Here is a 22629-nt window from a genome sequence, read left to right on the forward strand (position 1 = left end):
CAAATGAAATGAGCATACAATACGTGGATCTTTTGTTGGAAAAACAATTGCAATATGTAAATACCCATCAATTCTAAAAGATTACTGAACAGTCAATAAATATAAAACAGTCCTAAATCTCTATTTTTTGGATTAATTTTAAAAAAGCACTTTTAGAATCTGGAAATATGCAAGTTAAAGAATCTAGTGAGGGCTTCTCTGGTGGCGCAGTGGTTGAGTCTGCCTGCCGTTGCAGGGGACACGGGTTCGTGGCCCAGTCCGGGAAGATCCCACATTGCTGTGGAGCGGCTGGGCCTGTGAGCCATGGCCGCTGAGCCTGCATGTCCGGAGCCTGTGCTCCGCAATGGGAGAGGGCACAACAGTGAGATGCCCGCGTACAGCCAAAAAAAAAAAAAAAAAAAAAAAAAAAAAATGTTATATAGCAAAATACTTTAAAAAATATTAAACCCCAATAATACAGAGCCAGAAGGGGAAAACTCAGATCTAGTCATAATGATCTCCTTTTAAGCACTGTTCAAGAAAGCTCTAGATGCTAGATGCTAAGTTCATCTAGAAAAATATTGCAGAGAAGTGTCTGTTTTACCTCTTCGTCAGACCTTGTGGGGAGAGGTTTCTTCCTGCTCGTGTATTTACAACGTAGCGAATTTTCCAGAGGGCCATAGCTGGCTGGAGACGAACATCTCTGAGGAGGATAGGACTGCATGCTTTCTTTATGATCTTGAAAAATAAATTCACATTTAAATATGATTGTGTCCCTCTGACAAGGAGCTGGAACCCATCCCTCCCTCCTGTGTCTATGGCAACCTTGGTCTGTACCACCATCATCTCACTACAGACAGCAGTCTCCTCTAGACTGTTCTCTTGCTTCAGCTTTTGCCCCTGTCTCTTTAGGGCATCCAGAGTCATCTTTAAAAAATGTAATTCTGACTTTGCCACCTCCCCGCCCCCCAGTACAAATCCTTCCATGATTTCGTTTACACCTGGAAGAAAATCCAAACGTTTTAACTTCTGTCAATAAGGCCCCAGATAATCTTTCTTTTATTTCGTCATCCAGCCCCCATCCTCCACACTGTTTTGGCCATAATGAACTCTGTTCAGTTTCTTTAACAAGCCAAGCTTGTTCCCAACTCAGAAAACACCATTTTTTAAATGTAAAAGAATAAATTTTTGTTTTAATGGAACATCATTTTTAACCTGAAAGAATGACTAACACAGACTATCATTATTCAGACTTGGGCACTTGGCAGATACTTTAATAAAAATGAACAAAGTAAGCCTGTCACTTCATGGAAAGCAACTGGTAGTATTTGTGGCCAATTTTAAAATTAGACTTTTCAAGTGCAAACTGGAATTTGGAAAAACTTGTATCTGCCACCGTGACTGAATAGCATATCCACAGTTCGACTTTTCTGATGAGATTGGAGGTGTTACGTACAAATGTGATTTAAAACAATATTATGTACTAAAATAAGTTAACATAGAAAATATCTGCTCAGGTCTGTGAACCACTGTTTTCCAAGTGACTAATATATGATGCTACAAAACCATGCCTGTGTAAAAGATTCTTTAGAAGGGAAGATAGATCGATGGATTTTAAAGTAACAGAACACAAAAAGTTCATTGAAACACTTGTCCAGTTTTGATGTGGTATTTTCTCTACATACTTCAATAAAAATAACATTTCCACTATGTCATTCCAGTAAACACTAATAAAAAATGAATTGCAAGAAATTAAGCCCACAAGGAAGGAGTGAGGTGTTAGAAGGAATACTTAAAAAAAGATATTTATAAATATATTAGTAATTTAAAGCAAGGATTAAGTGTATACAAATTATAAGGCTTTGAGGGTATAAAAACAATATCAAAATAAAATATTAGACAGTAATAACATATAAAATGGAAAAGGGGTGATTAGTATTAAGGCAGAATAATAAGCTATTTAGTCTTAATTCAGTCTAGAAAACAGTCTATTACCCAAGTTATAGTTCTGGTTAGTAGATTAATAAGAGCATTGAAAAAAATGGAATAGTTATATTCACACAGTATATTTTTGAGACAAAATACTAAATAAAACATTAGCAAATTTTTATATGCCAGTTATTGTAACGCAAGTTATATGTGTATTTATTCTGCTCTTTGTCATCAAAATGCCAAATTTCTCTGTAGGCTTACTAAGAAGAGCAAAGAATACTCCTGCAACATTGAAAGTTCTATTTCAAGGGTTCCAAGGTTTGTGGCTTTTAATGAGGAGTCTAAGAATATAGGGAATTACATGTATCAAAATGTTTGTTTTAGATAAGTGTTTGATCAATTAAAGTTGAAATTACATTCATCATAGTAAGTTAATTTCACTCACCAATTTATGACTAAAAATAGGAATAATGCTAAAGACATTTCTGTCTTTTCAAATTTTATTTTATAAGGAAAAGAGCTCTACTTTCAAACACAGTACAGCATCCATACCATCAGAGCAAAATCATCTTAAGTTTGCTGTATTGTTGGGAAGAGGATATGAACTTCAGAGTTTTAAAATTCAAGCATACTATTTATTTATTTAGCTAAACACTGAAGGTAAGCAATGGAAGAATAGAATTTGTATAACTTTCTAGAAAGAGAAAAAAAGAGGAGTAAAGAAGAAATGAATCCAATATATGGCAGGAAAAGAAAAAAAGTCAATAAAATTGGCAAATAGGCACAACAAAATATAAAAATTGATTAAACAATATTAGTAATTACAATAAATATCAATGGTGTAAGTTTAACACTTAAAAATCAGGTGCAGATTGGTTTAAAAATTCCAGGTCTGTGCTAATTACACATCTGAAATATAATGACACAAAAGGATCACTAATGAAAGGATGGAGAACCATAGACCAGGCAAATCCTAACCAAGAGAAAACTAAGAGTTATTGAAATATAAAAAAAAGACTTTAACAACTTTATTTTAAATCATAGTGAATCAATACATAAAGACATTATTTAAATGGCCATAGCTATCTTTTCAACATGGATTGAAACAGTAAGAACATACTTCAGAGTAAAAAATAACCATTATCAGCGTTTCGTATCAGTTTGTGTGGCATACGTAATAGAGTTCAGTGATTATGAATTTTTCTTGATATTGTGGCAACTGATTTAATATATTTCAACTCTGAGTGCCTTGCTTGAATATTTAAAAATCCTACTTGAAAAAGAATTTGGAAACAGCTAGGTGCATTTGTAGTCTATTCAGAGAACGAGTTAAAAAAAACAAAACAAACAAACAAAAAAACACCTTTGCCATGCTATTTCCCCTGAAGGCCTGGATGGATTTTTGCTTAATAAATGAATAAAATTCCGAGTATGTAATCTCCTACAAGTATTTAATTGATTTTGTTCTTAAGTAATGGCAGTAATCTTTGGAAAGTTTTCTTTATATAAAACATTGCATTTGAGTTTTATAACTGCAAGAAATAGGACTGTCCTACTTGGAGAATAGAGGCTTACATTAAAAAAGAGGTTGACACAGTGTAGATGGAAGAACAATAAAGAGAACAATCTGTAGGTGGGCAATAAAATTAGGGTAGTCTAATAAAAACGGTATGGGTTGTAGAACCATACTGATATCAATATTTACTAATATTTGAAAATTCTCATGTATATAAAACTCTTAGTACAGTGTCTGAGCCACACTAGTCACTCAATAAATGCTACTGCTGTTAGTGTTATTAGAGAAACAGCTCTAGATGTTTCTTTTGAAACTTAGAATAAAACCATTGTCTTAAGCAGCTCTCCATACTTATTAGCAAATTTTAACCTTACCCTTACATAAAATTTAAAAAATAATTTTCTAAGTAAAGAGCCATATATTTCAAAGAACATTTATAAAATGCAGATAGAAAGGAAAACATTAATGAACAAAAACTAAAACAAACAAAAGAGAAAAGAAATCATCCACCACCACAAATTTAGAGAGTAATGTTACTATTTTGGAGTATCACCAAACCTTTCTGGATTCTCTTCCAATATATCAAAATCATTTTCTTTTTGTCCTGAGATCCATCTACTTAGCCTCTTAATAGCTTAGCTTGAATTCATTTATCAGAGAATTGAGCAAAGTCTGTTTATCAAGTAGTAACTTAGCTATCAAGAGTAACTGAATATTTTCTCATTTGTTTGATAAGGATAATGATATCTACATTGACAGAGAAGTAGTTATCATGAGTCTAAGTGAAGAGTACTGTCTCCCTCATCTGAAGTGTTCAACTTAAAACCAGTAAGCTTTAGCGAGCCCACTAGACTCAGAACTCTATGTGTGCCTGGATTGTGTGCTATTTTCTGTACATCTAATTTCTGCAAAGCACTGGTGACCCAAGGGTGAATTTTTACCCAGGAGAATGAACATCACTCAGTAAGCTGATAGCATCACAGAGTTCAAGCACTGGGTAGTTAAAGGATGGGGCTGTCTCTATTCTGTACACTTAGGGCCCAGCCCAATGGGGTATAAACCATGTGCTTGATGGATATTTGGGGTTTTTTTGTTGTTCTTAAAATATTTTTAAAAATTAATTTTTATTGGAGTTTAGTTGATTTACAATTTAGTTTCTGCTGTATAGCAAATTGAGATATTTGTTGACTAAAAAAGGAATTAATGGTATTTGAAGGCACTGGAGGCCAAAACATTTCCTTCGTCCACCCCAGGCCATTTCTTTAAGCAGCCTGTTTTTTCTAAGATGAGTAGAGAACAATCTACATGACCCCAGTACTAATGATCCACTCCAGCCAGAGGGTACTTGACTGGACTCATGACTTTGAAGACCGTCCCACTTCACTAACACTGCTGTTCCATTCCTTAATTGTTCTTTATTTTTAGCAATATTTTCTTTTTAACATCTTTATTGGAGTATAATTGCTTTACAGTGTTATGTTAGTTTCTGCTGTATAACAAAGTAAATCAACTATAAGTATACATCTATCCCCATATCCCCTCCCTCTTCTGTCTCCCTCCCACCCTCCCTATCCCACCCCTCTAGGTGGAGACAAAGCACCGAGCTGATCTCCCTGCGCTATGCGGCTGCTTCCCACTAGCTATCTATTTTACATATGGTAGTGTATATATGTCAGTGCTACTTTCTCACTTCGTCTCAGCTTACCCATCCCCCTCCCCGTGTCCTCAAGTCCATTCTCTACGTCTGTGTCTTTATTCCTGTCCTGCCCTTAGGTTCTTCAGAACCTTTTTTTTTTTTTTTTTTTAAGATTCCATATATATGTGTTAGCAGGAAGTATTTGTTTTTCTCTTTCTGGCTTACTTCACTCTGTATGACAGACTCTAGGTCCATTCACCTCATTACAAATAACTCAATTTCCTTTCTTTTTATGGCTGAGTAATATTCCATTGTTTATATGTGCCACATCTTCTTTATCCATTCATCTATCGATGGACACTTAGGTTGCTTCCATGTCCTGGCTATTGTAAATAGTGCTGCAATGAACATTGTGGTACATGACTCTTTTTGAATTATGGTTTTCTCAGGGTATATGCCCAGTAGTGGGATTGCTGGGTCATATGGTAGTTCTACTTTGTTTTGTATTGTTGGTAGTTCTATTTTTAGTTTTTTAAGGAACCTCCATACTGTTCTCCATAGTGGCTGTATCAACTTACATTCCCACCAACAGTGCAAGAGGGTTCCCTTTTCTCCACACCCTCTCGAGCATTTAGTGTTTGTATACATTTTGATGATGGCCATTCTGACCAGTGTGAGGTGATACCTCACTGTAGTTTTGATTTGTATTTCTCTAATGATTAGTGATGTTTAGCATCCTTTCATGTGTTTGTTGACAATATGTATATCTTCTTTGGAGAAATGTCTATTTAGATCTGCTCATTTTTGGATTGAGTTGTTTGTTTCTTTGATATTGAGGTGCATGTGCTGCTTTTATATTAAAATAAAAAATAAAAAAAAAGAAGAGAGCAACCAAACCAATAAAGAAATCCACCAATGATAACAAGCACTAAAAAGCACTAAAAACTATACTAAGATAAACATAGAAATCAGAAACAAGTCAGTCACAGACAGCAAACCCCAAGTCTACAGTTGTGCCCAGAATATACCGCCTCAATTTTGGGAACATTCATTGTCTATTCAGGTATTCCACAGATGCAGGGTACCTCAAATTGGTTGTGGGGATTTAATCCGCTGTTCCTGAGGCTGCATTGAGAAATTTCCCTTTCTCTTCTTTGCTCGCACAGCTCCTGGGGTTCAGCTTTAGTTTGGGCCCCACCTCTGCATGTAGGTCACCCTCAGGCTTCTGTTCCCACCCAGACAGGATGGGTTTAAAGCAGCGGCTGATTAGGGGTCTCTGGCTCACTCATGCCGTGGGGAGGGAGGGGTACTGTAGTTATAATTGGAATGCAGGTTGAGCCTGAGGTGGCAGAGACCAGTGTGACGTTGCAAAAGCCTGAGGAGTGCCGTGTGTTTTCCTGGGGAAGTTGTCCCTGGATCACGGGACCCTGGCAGTGGCAGGCTGCTAGGCTCCTGGGGTCGGTGGGACAGGTGGCACATGTGGATAGTGACCTATGCTTGCACACAGGATTTTTGGGGGCTGAAGTAGCAGCATTAGGGTTTCATGCCTGTCTCTGGTGTCTGAGTTGATAGCTATGGCTTGCGCCCATCTCTGGAGCTAATTTAGGCAGTGCTCTGCCTTCTGTGGACAGACAGGGAAGGAATCCCCTCTCCTCGCACACCCCAAAACAATGGTCTCTTGCCTCTTAGGTAGGTCCAGAGCTTTTTCCACACTCCCTCCCAGCTAGCTGTGGTGCACTTGCCCCCTTCAGGCTGTGTTCACGCAGCCAACCCCAGTCCTCTCCCTGGGGTCTGACTTCTGAAGCTGGAGCATCAGCTCCCAGCCCCCACCCGTCCCAGCGGGTGAGCAGACAAGCCTCAGGCTGGTGAGTGCTGGTCGGTGCTGATCCTCTGTGCAGGAATCTCTCCGCTTTGCCCTCTGCACCCCTGTTGCTGTGCTCTCCTCCATGGCTCCGAATCTTCCCCCCTGTCCATCCCCAGTCTCCGCCAGTGAAGGGGCTTCCTAGTGTGTGGAAGCTTTTCCTCCTTTACAGTTCCCTCCCAGAGGTACAGGTCCCATCCCTATTCTTTTGTCTCTGTTTTTTCTTTTTTCTTTTGTCCTACCCAGGTACGTGGGGATTTTCTTGCCTTTTGGGAAGTCTGAGGTCTTCTGCCGGTGTTCAGTAGGTGTTCTGTAGGAGTTGTTCCACGTGTAGATGTATTTCTGATGTATTTATGGGGAGGAAGGTGATCTCCACGTCTTAGTCCTCCACCAACTTGAAGGTCCCGACTCTCTATTTGTGCAAGATTTTGTCTTTCAGGTTAAGACTCTGGATTCCTCTTTGATCTATGATTCTGCTTCTCTATCTCTGCAACATTTCCATTCTCAAAACCCCCATCAGTAAAGCCCTTTCTGGGCCCATTCAGGCCTTGAACCTTCCACCTGGATACTCCAAGTCTTTTCATTTTCATACACCAAGATATGGCCTCTAGGACTACTGTTCCTATCATTTAATTTCCAGGGATTGAGCCATTGGGTTAATCACAGCCCCCTTTGTTCATCGCACTTTAGAAAAAGAGTTCTTTCTTGGGAAACTCTTATTAGAAATGTGTACATGGGCCAAATTAGTTTTCCATATTGGTTTTGCAACCTAAGGCCCAGATGGCATAGGGTAGAAGAGAAATAAAGACATGATGGAGGCCAGGGAGGAAACTCTTGGTCTCACAGGATCAGTTAGGTGGAGAATCCCTGGAGAAGGAAAGGGAATGCAAAAAAGAAGGAAGGATATTAAAATGTGTCAGTTGCCTACTATGTGCAAAGTGAGGGCTCTGTGTGTGGGGTATGTGTGTGTGTGTGTGTGTGTGTGTGTGTGTGTGTGTGTGTGTGTATTAACTCTGAGAGTTAATATCATTATTTGAATTTTATGGATGGAGGAGGGTGAAGCTCAGAGAGGCAGAACTGGGACCAAGGTCAGTAGAGCCCTCGGTCTTCCCACTGTATCCCATGGAGTTCATTTTCTCCAGCCCTAAAGCCCTCTCTTGTGGCTCAGAAGAAAGAGATCAAAAGATTAGACCTGAACACAGAATATCCATGGCATAGGATTGAAGAAAGAAAGAAAAAAGAACATGACAGATCTAGTTTGGGCCAAATAATACTAACAATATCAAAACCCATCATCAACAGTAATATAACACTATATTTATATGCTGCTTTTGATATCTCCATGGACATGGTATGCTTCTGATTTTTATCTTTACAATCAATTAGTAAGAGAGGTCAGTTTTATTTTCTCCATTTCACAGACTCTTCTTAAGATAAAGTTATTTTACACCGAACGGATTGACAAAAACTAAAAGTTTGCCAAAAAACAACTGTTGGAAAGGATAGGGAACGATGGGGTCTCACACGCTTTTGGTGAAACAAAGTGATACATCTACTTTGGAAAATATATCTAGTGCCACTGAAGAGAGGAATATTCTAAGACATGGCCATTTCACTCTTAGAAAAAGAACTTATCATATTAAGTATTTGGGAAAACATGTACATATTATACACAGGGGAAGACATCAACGATATTGTTCACAACAAACTAACATTCATAAGAGGAAAAAACTGGAAACACCTAAGTGATGGTATTTAACTATGGATAAACATTATATTAATGTGATGCAATGCTGCCTATCAATGAAAACAAGCGAATTATATCTACATGCATCAGCTCAGAGACTCTGAGATTCACAAAAGCTAAGTCACGATGCAGGAATATAGCAGTGTATGACTTAACCTACTTATTTCTATAATTCTTTCATAAAGTGTTCTTACCTCTGTTTTGTACACTCTGGTTGTGAGTCACGAATGAAGAGCTAAAGGAAATGTTACAATTGAAAGAACGTTAGTATTTCCCACGCTGGGTCAGTACTCATGGCCTGTCATATTTACAGAGCACTTTATATTTTACTGGATGAAAAATTGTCTGTTTTGTAAGGTTGATAAAATGTGGTTCCTTCCTTTCTCAATACAGATGAACATTAGATATGGAACAAAGCGACTTAACCACATAAGTTCCTTCCATGTCACTTCAGTGAGCACACATCAAAATTCTTTACTTTTGGAAGCTACGAATTTAGACTTGCGTTGTAGCTACAGTCACTATAGAAAATGCTATGTAGCTGGATGGGGCTCCTACTCTATAGTAGTTGTTTACCAATTGAAGGAGAGTCAGCCATAGCAAAGAAGAAAAGAATAGAAATTATTTTATTCCTTCTTAATGTGAGCTAGGTAAGAAAATTGTGGATTATTACAAGGAAATTGATAAAGAAAAAGGGATTATAAAATCATAATAAAAGGCAATAAAATGATATGCATAATAAAAGGCAATAAAATGATATGCATTTCTAAACACACAAAGACTGTTTACTGGGACTTCCCTGGTGGTGCAGTGGTTAGGAATCCACCTGCCAATGCAGGGGACATGGGATTGAGCCCTGGTCGGGGAAGATCCCACATGCCGCGGAGCAGCTGAGCCCATGCGTCATAACTATTGAGCCTGTGTGCCACAACTGAAGCCCATGTGCCTAGAGCCCATGGTCTGCAGCACAGAGAAGCCACTGCAATGAGAAGCCCGCATACCACAGAGAAGAGTAGCCCCTGCTCACCGCAACTAGAGAAAGCCCACGTGCAGCAATGAAGACCGAACATAGCCAAAAATAAGATAAATAAATAAATAGATTTATTTAAAAAAAGACTGTTTACCAATGGCTTTACTTGGTGCTTTACTTAATGTTTGGCTTTGTGTAACATGCAGCTCTGATTTTCTGGTTCATTTTGTATTGTTGTTGGCATTGTCATTTTAAACTTTAGTTGCTCCTACAGTTAAATCTAATTACATGGAGCATGTTCTATGCCACGACTGTACAATTAAACAAAGCCTCTGGGTTAATTCAATGAAATCTAGCCCTTTTCCAGCACCAATGAAATCAACTGAGTACATATCTGGTTTTTGTTATTTCCACAGAAGCCTGGGGTCTTATGATTTGCTTGGTAGATAAAAATGCCATTAGAGCATTGAACCACCACACTGTGCTGTCATCACTGGTTAGACTTCTCCTGCTATCTAAGCCTTCGATTCTGTTAAAATCAGGATCCCTTTACTAGGAGCCAGTGTACAATTTTTTAAATATCTGGAAAAATAATCACAGATAGCAAAATTTCACTGCCCTAATTTTTCAGGATTTTTAGAAAATATTGAGAGAATAGGGATATCCTCTGAGGATATTCTAGGTTTTGTGTACAAAGTTTATAAAAATGTAAGTAAAAAAAAAACTACCTAAACTGAAATAGAAATAATTATTTCATTTTATAAACATTTATTGAGCATTTACCAAGTACGTGATATGTTTTGGGGGATATCAAATGAATAAGACATGGCCTCTATCCTAAAGCAGCTTAATTTATGGAGGGAAGACATGATTATACCATAATCACAATTTGGGGTAAACACCACAATTGAGGTGAGCACAGCAGAAGATCCTGTGGTAGCAGAAGAAGGTCACAATCCAGACAAAATAGATTTGATTCTCAGGAAAGTCTTCCTGGGACATATGCTAACTGAGCTGACTTCTGAAAGGTGAATAGGAGATTGGTGAGGAGTAACGGTGTGTTCCAGGCAGAGGGAACAGCAGGTGCAAAGGCTCAGAGGCAAGAAAACATGGCTTATTCTTCAAGAGACCAGAAAGTAGTTCCTTATGGATGGAAGGTAGGGTATGAAGATGTATCATTAGAAGGCTACTGTTTCATTAGAAGGCTACTGTTTAAGCAAGAGTTGATGGTGGCTGGTTTATGTTGGGAGCTGGGGAAATGGGTAGAAATGGATAGACTCAAGACCCATTTTGAGTTGAGATTTGAGAATTTTGGGAGTTTTTAATGATTTGGATGGGAAGAGTGAAGATGGGAAAGACAGTATACCATTTACTGAGGTGAGAAAGTTTGTAGCAGGAGAGTGTTGGTCCAGAAATGAAAGTAGAAATGAAGAGTTCAGTTTCCAACACTGAGTTTGAGATACCTGTCACTGATTTAAGGAAAACTGCCCATTGGGTAGCTGGATATATGGGTCTGGGGCTAGGAAGGGTGGTTGGGGCAGAGGATAGAGATTTAGTAATTATCAACATAGAGTTGACCCTTGACACTGTAGGGATGGATGAACTGCCTACACTCTTACTGATAGAAAAAAGGACATCAGAAGGATCTGAGGAATACCAACATTCAGAGTTCAGTTTTGGAAAAAGCCTAAAAGGGAGACTTAGAAGAAGCAGCCAGTTAAGAGAGGAAGAAAAATCAGGAGACTTTGTTCAATTAAACAAACAAACAAACAAAAGAAGCCAAACCACACTGAATAACAACTACTACAGATGTGGGCCCAACTAAAATCTCATGATCTTTTCACTATAATATGATTTTTTTTGTTTCCTTTCAGAAAATTACATTAAGAAAGAGTATGTACTTATTGTATGGGCAAGAGTTTTGTGTCAGATTGGGTCTTAAACTGAAAACAGCCTAATAAGAGTTATGAAACTGCAGTCCTAATGTCCACAGATCAAAGACTGAGAACAAAGTTGCTGAAGGTGTGAAATAGGACAAGAAAGTGAGGGAGAGGAAGGGAGTGGGGGATGGAGACCATGCCCCTGACATACAGGGCCTGGCAATGGCATTGAGAGCTGGTGGTTAGCGGGCACATGGGCAGGTTGAACAGGTCTGGCGCTGCTCTCAGCTTCACATGGAAGGTGAGTGACATTGCCCAAGGCCACGCGGTTTGTAAGTGAGGAAGCCAGGCAGTATGATTCCAGGGGCTCCCTCTTAAGCAATACTCTATTCCATCACAAACAGCGTATTATTAAATAATAAAAAAGCACCTTAACTGTGGGCAGGCACTAAGGAAAGTCAAGATTTATGGGCTGCATTTTTAAAATCAAGTCAGTGTAGGCATCATGGGCTACTGAAGAGTGGAGTTGGACTTGATTTCAATGGCAAGAGACTCAGTCTCTCTGGGCCTCATTTATTCCCTTTGGGGAATGGGTCAGAACTACGTCTTGTATTCAGGGTGGCTTTAAGCTGTGGTCTGATGGATAAAGAGGAGTTTTCCAAGTAGGGAGAGGGTGGAGAGAGGGAAATATGGGGGTGTGCTGTTATAGGCAGAGGAATAGCACATGCAAATGTCCTGTGTTGGGAGGCGGTGGAGAGTGACATGAACTGAGCTGGAGCCACTGGTCAGACTGGGGTCAGGAGGGTCTGATAGCACTAATTTTGGAGACTGTATGTTAAGGAAGCTACCACTAATGTACGTGACCTTGGCCAATGAATCACCAGCCTGAGCCTTACTAGTCTCCTTGACTCTTCTGTTGGAATGACATTTGTCACAATAACCTGATCAGGCAAGTATTTAATCAGATAATGACATTTTCAACCCCTGGTCATTTATAAAGTGCTTTTCCAAAGTAATCGTCAGCTTCTGTGTGTCATCCACTGAGACTAGAAAAGCCAACTTTTCTTCCCGGGTTGACTAGCCTCCATTCCAGTTAATCCTCCCTACTTAATATCCATGTTTTCAAATATCGTCTCTAACATGCAATCAATCGCTTATAAAGTGCAGGAAGAACAATGTTATTAACTTCAACAACAACAATGATTCACAGGTTTCCCTGGGGCCTCAACACTGGGCCTCATTATGAAAGGCCAGAGTTTCTCTTTCTCAGGAAGCCTCTGTGAGTCATCATCCCAGACAACACATAACCTGACCCCCAAGCTGGGACCCAGCAAGGGATTCCTGGCTCCTTACCTGGTAATGGCAAGAGAAATCTCTTGAGGACTTTGGTTTTGTGACAGGTGAGATAATTCAGGCTTCATCTGATGATGAGGAACTGTGTAAAGGCGTCACAGAATTTGGGCAGGTTGCAAAAGGAGAATGATAGGGGACCATTAGAAGTCTAGCGGAACTGCTATAATTTCATCCAAGTAATCTCTGATTATTAAGAGTAAGCTGTTCATGGTTAGTGGAAACTGTAACCCACGTGTTCTGCAATAACCGTGGCTCCTGGGACTGGCTTCTCCCTGAGGCTATAAAAATTGCTTTGAATGTTGAATATTCAATAATATTATAAAAAATATTAAATTTGGAACTCATCCTTGAACTTGCCAATATATAGAATATTTCATTGGAAGGTATTTGGTATTGGAAGGGCTTGAAGTGGAAGTGGACTGAGGTTGAATTCTCCATTCAAATGAAAACTTACATAGAAACATAAACAAAAATGTTAAGCTTAAGAACTATTCTGAGCAATGTAGGGTAGGGGGATGCCTGATGCTGGCCCAGGCACACCTGAATTCTCCTATCTCTGCGGTGATAGGGCAGGAGAGCTCCCAGGATTCTATTATAGACCAGCGGTTTCCACCTGGTTCCCACCAGACGTGAGTTTTCTCAGTTGTTCCCCTTTGATCTTCAAGTTTTGAAAAGTTTTGACAACCACAGGAACTGGACTTATTCAGTAATTACATATGTCATTGGTGTTACCACTTTTTATTTCCTTTTCATCCTTGATAGATTTTAACTAGCCATCCAGAATTACCAAGGGCACATAATAATACTATGATAGGGAATCCCATAAAACACTCTTCCAGTTGCAGTGGTAAGTAGTAAAGTTAAGGAAGCATAAACACTGACATGTCTTAATTTTGGCTGTTACTCTGTGCTGTGTCCAAGGTTGATCACAAACTCAACACCTTTGACAGAAGGGCTGTCATTACTTGAAAAGTGATTGGAGTCAGTGACTGGTCCACTAGTCATACATCCCATAAAATCATTTCAGGTTGTCAACAGCCACCTCTGTGAGCTGATCAATGTCACGTTGCTGGGTTTATAATCACTGAAGCCTGAGGCAACAACTCCTCAACATTTCAGTAGGATGCTGAGCTTTATTGTGGAAAAGGGTACAGTTTCCTTTAGATTTTAAAATTATTTAGAATTGCCAACAGACCCTCACTCCTCCATCAGAAACCCTTGGGAATCCACAAACCCAGGTTAGGTCCCACTCCAGTCTAACTTTCTCAATGTAAAAAGAGCAAACTTGAGACTCACAGAGTCAGTGCAACTTGTTCAATACGCGCAGTGAGCTGGTGGTGAGCCTCTGAAATCTTAGCCCAATGTTGCTTTGTCAAACTAGGCTGCCTGTGTTAACTCTTTGGGCCATAGCTCAGGTCCTTTGGCTCTGGACATAACTCATCATTCTAAGTGAATTGTGAACAGTATCCCAAAGGTGGGCATGAAGGCATCACCAGATTAGCATCCTGCCATCTAGCAAGTGTTGGATTGCATGCTTCCACAACAGTGACATCCTCAGTGTGTATGCGTGCACGCATGAGGGCTTATGTGTGTATGCACGGGTGACATCAAAGATGGAGAGACCAAGAGCTTCTCTGGAGCAGCAGGCCAGCAATGTCTTTCCCAAGTGGCAGGGGGTGACAGTGTGCCTCCTTGTCAGTAGCCTGTAGCTGAAGAAAGACCTCTACCTCACCCCCAATTTAAATCACCCTGTTCAGACCACAGGACTCCTGAATAGACTCTGAGGTCCTGGATCCATCTGGATCACGTCATCATGCACCCACGTATGTGTCCATATAGCCCAGGCCCTGAAACAAGTAATCGTTTAAAAAAATGACTTATGCTATTAACCTGGAAATAGGACTTAACCTAATGATATTAGGATAAGAAAACAAATATAAATAGTTCACCTTTCTCTGTTCCAAGAACCTGTATTGAATTAAAAAAAAACAAAACATTGAGTTACTCTTAGTGACAGAGAATTTTACATTATACTATGTATGTTTTTAGAGCAGTTGGTTAGTTTTTTTAGGATAGATTTTTAAAAATCTACGAATAATCCTCCAAAAGACTAAGCAAAAATAAAAATTTTATACTCTTTGTGTGATGTAACAGGCAAATATACAATCTGCTGATGGGACTATAAATTGCTTTGACTCTTGGAAACCAATTTAACCATAGCTATTAAGAGCCTTAGAAATACTCTTATTCTTATCCCCCAAATTCCATTGATGAGTTTCTTTTTCTTAGACAACAACCTGAAATCTGGATCAAGTTCCATGTACAAAGATGTGCAGTACATCATTACTTATAATATTGAAACACTGGAAACAATCTACATAAGCCTCTAAGTGAGAACTATTAAGTAATTTTTGGTGCTATACTCACTATTGGAATGTTAGAAATGCATTGCAAGTATTTACGTAGAGTATGGAATAAGATTACTCTGTAAGTATATCTCAAAGTTACATAAAATTGTTCAGGATTAAAAACTGGGCTTATGACATATTTTGTAGAAAAAAGGATTTGAAGAGATATGATAAAATATTATATTAATAGAGGTTGTGTTTAAGTGATGAAAGCCATAGTTAATTTTCTTTATACCTGTTTTGGAATTTTTATTTTTAAAAATTAGCATGAAAATATTCACAGTATTCTTGTTAAATGTAGCCATTTCTCTTCTCAAACATTTTCATTCTCTTTTTTTCCTTAATAGTAGTAGAATTCTTGATCATTCTTCATTATGAAAGTCTATGCGCTTATGGGACTTGTATTCTTGAGTCCTATTATATTCTTGAAGAATCAAAATGCCTTGCAAGAAGTATAGTATTTGCTGAAGTATTTACTTAACTGCAAATAATTTTCTAAAGTCCATTTCATGCATTGCATCAGCTGAGAAAGTCCACAGGTATCATTTGGACTATAGCTTCTTAACTTGGGGGATGCAAGAGGTCCTTGGATGGCCTCGTGGGGTCCATGAACCTTCTGACATGAAAAGCTAAATTTTTTTCCTCTATAAATATGTGCATTTTTTTTCCTGGGGTGAGGAAGTTTTATTATACCTTTCATCAAATTTTCAAAGAGGTCTGAGGTCCATGAAAAGTTAAAGCCAGTGGTTTGCAGATGAGGTCCGAAGAGGTGGTGCCATTTGCTCAGATTCTCAGAGTTATCTTGTGGCTGAGCTGACCCTGGAGCCCAGATCTCCTGACTCACATTGGCTTCATAGACAAGAATCACTTATCCATAAATAGCTTAGAGAGACATTGTACATCTTTTCTAAGGCTAACCAACAGACAAGCCCTTTTTTTTTTTTTTTTTTTTTTTTGTGGTACGCGGGCCTCTCACTGCTGTGGCCTCTCCCGTTGCAGAGCACAGGCTCTGGACGCACAGGCTCAATGGCCATGGCTTACGGGCCCAGCCGCTCCGCGGCATGTGGGATCTTCCCGGACCGGGGCACGAACCCGCGTCCCCTGCATCGGCAGGTGGGTTCTCAACCACTGCGCCACCAAGGAAGCCCAGACAAGCCCTTTTGTTTCAAAGAGCTTGGCATCCCCTAGTTTTCTGGAAAGAGGACATACATTTCATCATGGACAGCAAATAAAGGCAAAACTATAGGCTATGTAAAAAGGGTAATGAATGAATCCATTTTTATGGGTGGTTTGAAAGCTTCCCCACTGAGTCTTCCTCAGGACTTTGAACCTGGCAGTTCAAAGTGCTCAATCATTTGCGGCTGTGGTTCTCAGGCTTGTCAAAGGAGGGGAGAAAGCCTTGCTGTAAAAATAGCCTGGAAGCCATCTGTCTGGGGGAGCAATTTCTTTTTATTGAATTGAGACCCAGCCAATATTTTGCTTGAGGACTCTGAATTTAAAATCAAATGCAATTAGAAAAATGGAGTGAAATCTCTCTAGTTTCCCTACTTTAACTTTTTTTTGGTTAGAAAATTAGCATATTCAAGTTAAATAGTAATGCCTTCTTTATTATTTCTCACCTTCCCTCCCTCTCATCCTTTCCTCCCTTCCTTTTTTTCCCCACTATTTCACCTCAGGGGTGCCTCTGTATTCTCTAGGGCAAAGTCATGGGCATGGGGCTTAGATCCAGACTCTGGGCTTTCTAGGGTGGCTCCATCTGCCAGCTGTGGGAACCCTGGCAATTCTTGTCACCTCTCTGAAGCTTCTTTTTCTCTTAGGGTTTTTTTTCTTTCTTTCTTTTTTTTTTTTTTAAGAATTAAAGGAGACAATAAATTTCTACTTTTTGAGAGCTATAAAGTGCTATGTGAATTTGAATTGGGGCAGGTGGCACATCATTTCTGCTGGAATGAATTCTGGTCCCCAAGATATAATTTGAGCAAGCACTTAACACTCACACAAGCATGGCATGTGCCCTATGAGATGGGCTTTTGGAATAGAGAAATGGCCTTGACTCTCAGCACAAACAAACAAAGAGGAAGTGTCTTGGCAAAAGATAAGGAGGAAGAACGTGTTTTTCCACTAGGCCTTGTTGTTCTTTAGATAATATCAACTTCTAGCAGAAGGCCAACCAAAGTTGCAAGAAAAACAAAGAGTCCTGCATGGTCCCTGCTGTTTAAGACTGACCTCTCCATTTCCTTCTTGCTTGTTTGTGATTGGTGGGGCTATTGTCCTTTTAGACTGACTGGTGAGTTATGGATATAGGTCATCTTGAGTAGCTGCCTACTCGGGACACATAAACCAACCCATAGGAAGAAAGAGGTGGAGTTCTTCTAGATGTGTGGGTTCCCCAGCAGCAGAGAACCACCCCAACTTTCTCCTTCCTGGTGGCACTTGGGAAGTCCAGCAACTCCCAGAAAAGGGTAAGCTGAGTGAAGTCTTGAACAGCGCCTCTCATTTAGCAGTCACGTGTTTTTCTCCTTGACATGATTGTCTTGTGGATTAGAGGTCATAAATATCTTGTTTGACAGACAAGCTAGAAATGTGACTCTTAATTTTAACATTGTCATAACACCAGAAAGAGAGAGAGAGAGACAGAGAGAGAGAGAGAGAGAAAGAAAGAAAGAAAGAAAGAAAGAAAGAAGGAAGAAAGGAAGGAAGGAAGAGAGAAAGAAAGAAAGAAAGAAAGAAGGAAAGAAAGAAAAAGAAAGAGGGAGGGAGGGAGGAAGGGAGGAAGGAAGGAAAGAAGAAAGGATGGAAGGAAGAGAGAAAGAAAGAGAAAAAAGAGGGAGAGAGAGAGGAAGGGAGGAAGGAAGGAAAGAAGAAAGGAAGGAAGAGAGAGAGAAAGAAAGAAAGAAAGAAAGAGAGGAAGAAAGGAAGGAAGAAAAAAGGGAGAAAGTAAAACCGAGCAGGAGCCTGTGGGGCTCCTGGGCACAGAAGCCTTTCTGTGTCCCCTGTTCCTTGTTCATAGGGAACAGACTCCAGACTCCATGACCTTCTCTGAGTCCCAAAGGGCAGATTCAAACAATTGCTAATCAGGGAAGGGAGGGGATACCGAGACAAAGGAGGAGCAGTCCAGAAACAATAGTGCAGCCTTGGGGCAGGGTCCTGGTTCCCCTCAAGGGATACACATAACAATATCTTTGACCTCTTCTGCAGAGCTAAAATCGCCAACAAACGGAAGATGTTAACTACTTGAAGGAGCATTCTTCATTCCAGAGAGAAGGTCACAATTTGATAACCTTGAAAACCACAGAAACATATCAGGAGACCACCTGAGGCCGGGTTAAAGGAATGCAGGGCCTGCCCACACCCTGATCCTTATCAGCAACCCTGCCCTTGAACTATTGCTATAAAAACTCCTCACCAAATCCTCCGGCGTTGGGACACACAGTTTTCAAGGACAGGAGCCCACTGTGTCCCCCTTTGCCTGGCAAAGCAATAAAGCTATTCTTTTCTACTTTACCCAAAACACTGTCTCCGAGATTCAATTTGGCACTGGTACACAGAGTCTGAGTTTTCAACATCAAAAGAAAGAAGGAGAGAAAGAAAGAGATCAACCTTTACGTTCTAGATGATGTAAGAGCAAAGGTCAAATACTAAGATAAGAACCAAATCCCTTAGGAGGCCAGTGGGAGTGAAGTGAGGACCTACCATCTGCTTAAGGAACTTCTCTGGGGGCTTAAGAGAGTAAACATCTAAGAGGGCTCTAAGATAGTTCCATCTTACCTGATCTTCATGCCATTTACTGGGCCTCTACTGCTCACCTGGTCATTTACATGCTGACTCCGACTGACTGACTTTGTCACAACAGCTTTGCCAAGTTGAGGATACCCACCTCTATTTTTTTATTGGGAAAACAGAACAGAACGGGGTGGTTGGGTGGGGGCAGGAGGATTTGCCCAAGTTCACAAAGTAGTTGGTGGCAGAGCGGGAATCTAACTCAGGTCTGTGCAACTCTGTATCTCATATTCCTTCTACTCTGCAGTCCTGTCTCTCTTGTGAAGAACAAATAGCAAAGTATTACACAATTTCCAACATTTATTTCTGAAATGCTAGAGGCTGGAAGCCCTTGGTAGAAACCTGCTGTCCTCCATGGATCATGGACATGGTCTTCTCATCACTGTACCAATAAACACAGAATATGGTGGCAAAATGGAATTTGATTTAAAATCTTGAGTTTACTTTGTTTTGCTTTAGTTTTATCACCTTTAAAATAGGGATATTAATACATATTGAGCATTTCTATTATGATAATTAAGTATCTTGCCAATCACAGACACTTTGCACAAAAATTCCCTTCTTTGTTTCTTAGGACACAATTGCTACTTACCTCACTTAAGTTCTTTAAGCTTATCTGTCTGCAAGGAAAAGAAGTATGGTGTTACATAAAATATAGTTCATAATGATCAAGATAAAATCATTCTGAGTCTTTAAAAACTCTTTGATTACATTTTCATTGCCAAATTAATAGCCCATAGTCCAGTGTGATATTTATCACTGTTCTATAAAATTAAAGCCTGTTTATTTTTCTCATAATTTTCTAAGCAAAAGAAGAAGTTATGAGCCAATATAAAAGGTGGTGACAGAAAGGACATGAATAAACTTGCTTCTCACTTTAAGAGAATTTAAATAACATCATCATTTCTCCTGACATTTGGTTTTCCATGTCAAGTTTCATTAGCACAGAAGGACCTGCTATTATTACCTTCATTTTAAAGCTCTTCATTTTTTGCTTTGAGGGAGTATAAAAGGTTTTAAATGTGAAGTTGTGGTACAGCTGGACCCCAGGAAGGCATGCATGAGAGAAAGGATGCTGATAATTAGAGGAGATCTGAGAGAGGAAAAACACGAAACTGCATGATAGGGAAAGAATTCAACATGGCATTTGATAAAGTGGACATCAGACCATTGGAGGGGTCTCAGAAGAAACTCCAAGCCCTTCATTTATATTGACAATTGAGTCAATTAGCCTCACTAAACCTCATTTTTCTCATCTACAAAGTGGCACAGGGATATTCATCTTAGAGGGTTATTGTGACGATTGCTAGAGATAGAAAGGAAAATGTTGGGCATCTAGTGGGCACTATTGTCAGAATGTGGGCAAAGCCAGATGACGAGGTTATGAAGGGAGTTGGGCATCTGTCCACCTAGGTCTGTCTGTGAAAAGACTGGAACTGAAGAGATGCCAGGAGATTAAGGCTGCAACAACAATCCTAGCTGAAGGCTGTTGATCTAGAGTTATAAAGGTCTGTCTGTAACAGGTAAGATGATCCCAGCAGCACACAGCACTCAGATGCTATACCCTGGTCTCAGATCTCCAAGCCAGAAGCAAGTGTACTGAGGTCCCACATTCTTTAACCTGTTTCATCAGTCCATCTGAGATAACACATCTTCACCCTGCCTCCTCCTTTTAACGGGGCAAGTGGAAGATAAAGAGGAACAATTAGAAGTAATAAAGTAGAACAGACACTCATAATATTAATTCTTTTGGGGTTAAATTGAGGCTAATCTCAGTGTTTTTAATGTTTAAGAAACTCTGGCATCTTAGGAATACTGATAGATTGGCCATGTGGCTTCCATTTAAAAGGGGTGATTGATTTTAGACTTGTGATTTTAAGTTAATAAGAGTCAAGCTATGTTCAACTCTATTTGCAAACCATTCAAACTGTTTAAGAGAACTTGAATTTTGCTATATTTATATATTAACTTTATTAGATTTATAAAAATGAAATGTTAAAGTTTTGCTTGTTAGGGTTTAAACCTGCTCTGTCAGCATTAAAGTACTTAAAAAATCAATTACACTTAGTGAATAAAGGTATTTCAAATGTTTAAGGAGATTTAACTGAGTTCCTAAATGTCTTATGTCTTAACCTATGTAATGTAACAAGCAGAGTGACTGTCTCTCTGTTTAGGTAAAAGCACTCCACTTGTGAACCAAGCAATAGACTTTATAGATGGAAATTTGAGGCTTCAGGAAAGTTAGCCTTTGGAATTCGTAACTTTAAAAAGTTGGATTATTAAGTGAGAACCCAAGTAATTTTAAGAAGTCCATTCTGTGCACAACAACCGTCCTTGGGCCTTGAAATGCCTGTGGTGACAAGACCCCCACGAGCTGGTTGCTCCCCTCACATGTAAAACGGAGGCCTTGGGCTTTAGGGGGTCTCTTCAATGAAATTTATGAAGACAGGGAGACCTGCACAAAGTGACAGAATGGCGGAGCAGGGTGGACTCTGGCCCCCTTCCCCATCACCACCCTTCCTCTCTGAGAGCACCTTCCCACTCATAAGTCTCCCCATGATCGGCTGCTGGAGATGGCCAGTAAATAAAACATGGTCATTGATTACATAGAAGAAGTTTTCCACATCCTTTCCTGTGCAAAGTAGGTGCTCAGTGTGCATTTGAGGATAATGCCTTTCACTCTAAAAATAGCCCTTCCTGAGCCTCTCTTAGTTTTTGGCTTAGTTTCAAATGAATTGGATTCTGTCATCTCTGAGCGCCATCTCACTCAATAAGTGAAATTTCCTCTCTGAAGCTTCATTTTCCCACCTGTAAAATGGGTAAATGCAAACAGAAATAAAGAGGATTGATTAAGGTTCTCATGAAATAATATATGTGAAAGCTATTTGGAAAAAATAACACCTTACATCTGCAGAACACTTTTAACAGTCACACCCTCTTTTAACTTAAACTTTTTGTTCTGACCTAATTGTAGGTCTCATGCAGTGGTAGGAAATAATACAGAGACATCCCATGTGCCCTTAACCCAGTTTCCCACAAAGGCAACATCTTGCAAACTATGATGATAATAAAGTTTACACTTTAAAATCAATAGTTTCCATTCATGAGTGTGAATTTGTCTACCTTCTTTGTAATCCATACTTTCTCTCTTTTTATGGTTTCTTGATATGTATAATGATTTTTTCCACCACCCAAATCATCAGAATATGCATTTTTGTCACTAAGGTTGCTTGAACTGATGCAGTGTCAGCATTACTAGTTGAAAAGGTAAAACCATAGTTAGGCAAGTGAGTGTTTTGTTGGTAAAATATCACACACTTTATTTAAATTTTGGCTGAATCCCCCACCTTGGGCCACTGAATTTGCTGAAGTTTAAAGGAAATTTCATGGCTCGATGACCAGTCTGCAGTTCTATGTCCTCATCAGAAAATTAAGGTTTGTAGCATTGCTTTTTGCACAGCGCTGAGGACTCTAAAGTGGGCCATGTGTAGCTAGACCTACAGCAAATGATGATTGCTCTCATGATTTCTCAGGGTGAGTTTTATTTGGTGCATGGACCATGGTATTCAA

General features: G+C 39.5%; 1 protein-coding gene across 1 annotated transcript in view; it reads right to left on the minus strand.

Moving 5' to 3' along the window:
• Positions 1-22629, minus strand: part of CLNK (cytokine dependent hematopoietic cell linker) — a gene marked incomplete at its 5' end in the record, with an annotated part of 103531 nt that overhangs the window by 16219 nt on the left and 64683 nt on the right. Inside the window, 5 exons of the mRNA XM_079919803.1 lie at positions 584-717; positions 8866-8906; positions 12875-12956; positions 14824-14842; positions 19652-19679. Coding sequence (XP_079775929.1) covers positions 584-717; positions 8866-8906; positions 12875-12956; positions 14824-14842; positions 19652-19679 — 304 coding nt within the window. The remainder of the gene's footprint in view (positions 1-583; positions 718-8865; positions 8907-12874; positions 12957-14823; positions 14843-19651; positions 19680-22629) is intronic.

The sequence above is a fragment of the Stenella coeruleoalba genome (genome assembly GCF_951394435.1).
Source record: "Stenella coeruleoalba genome assembly, chromosome: 4".
Taxonomy (NCBI): Eukaryota; Metazoa; Chordata; class Mammalia; order Artiodactyla; family Delphinidae; genus Stenella; species Stenella coeruleoalba.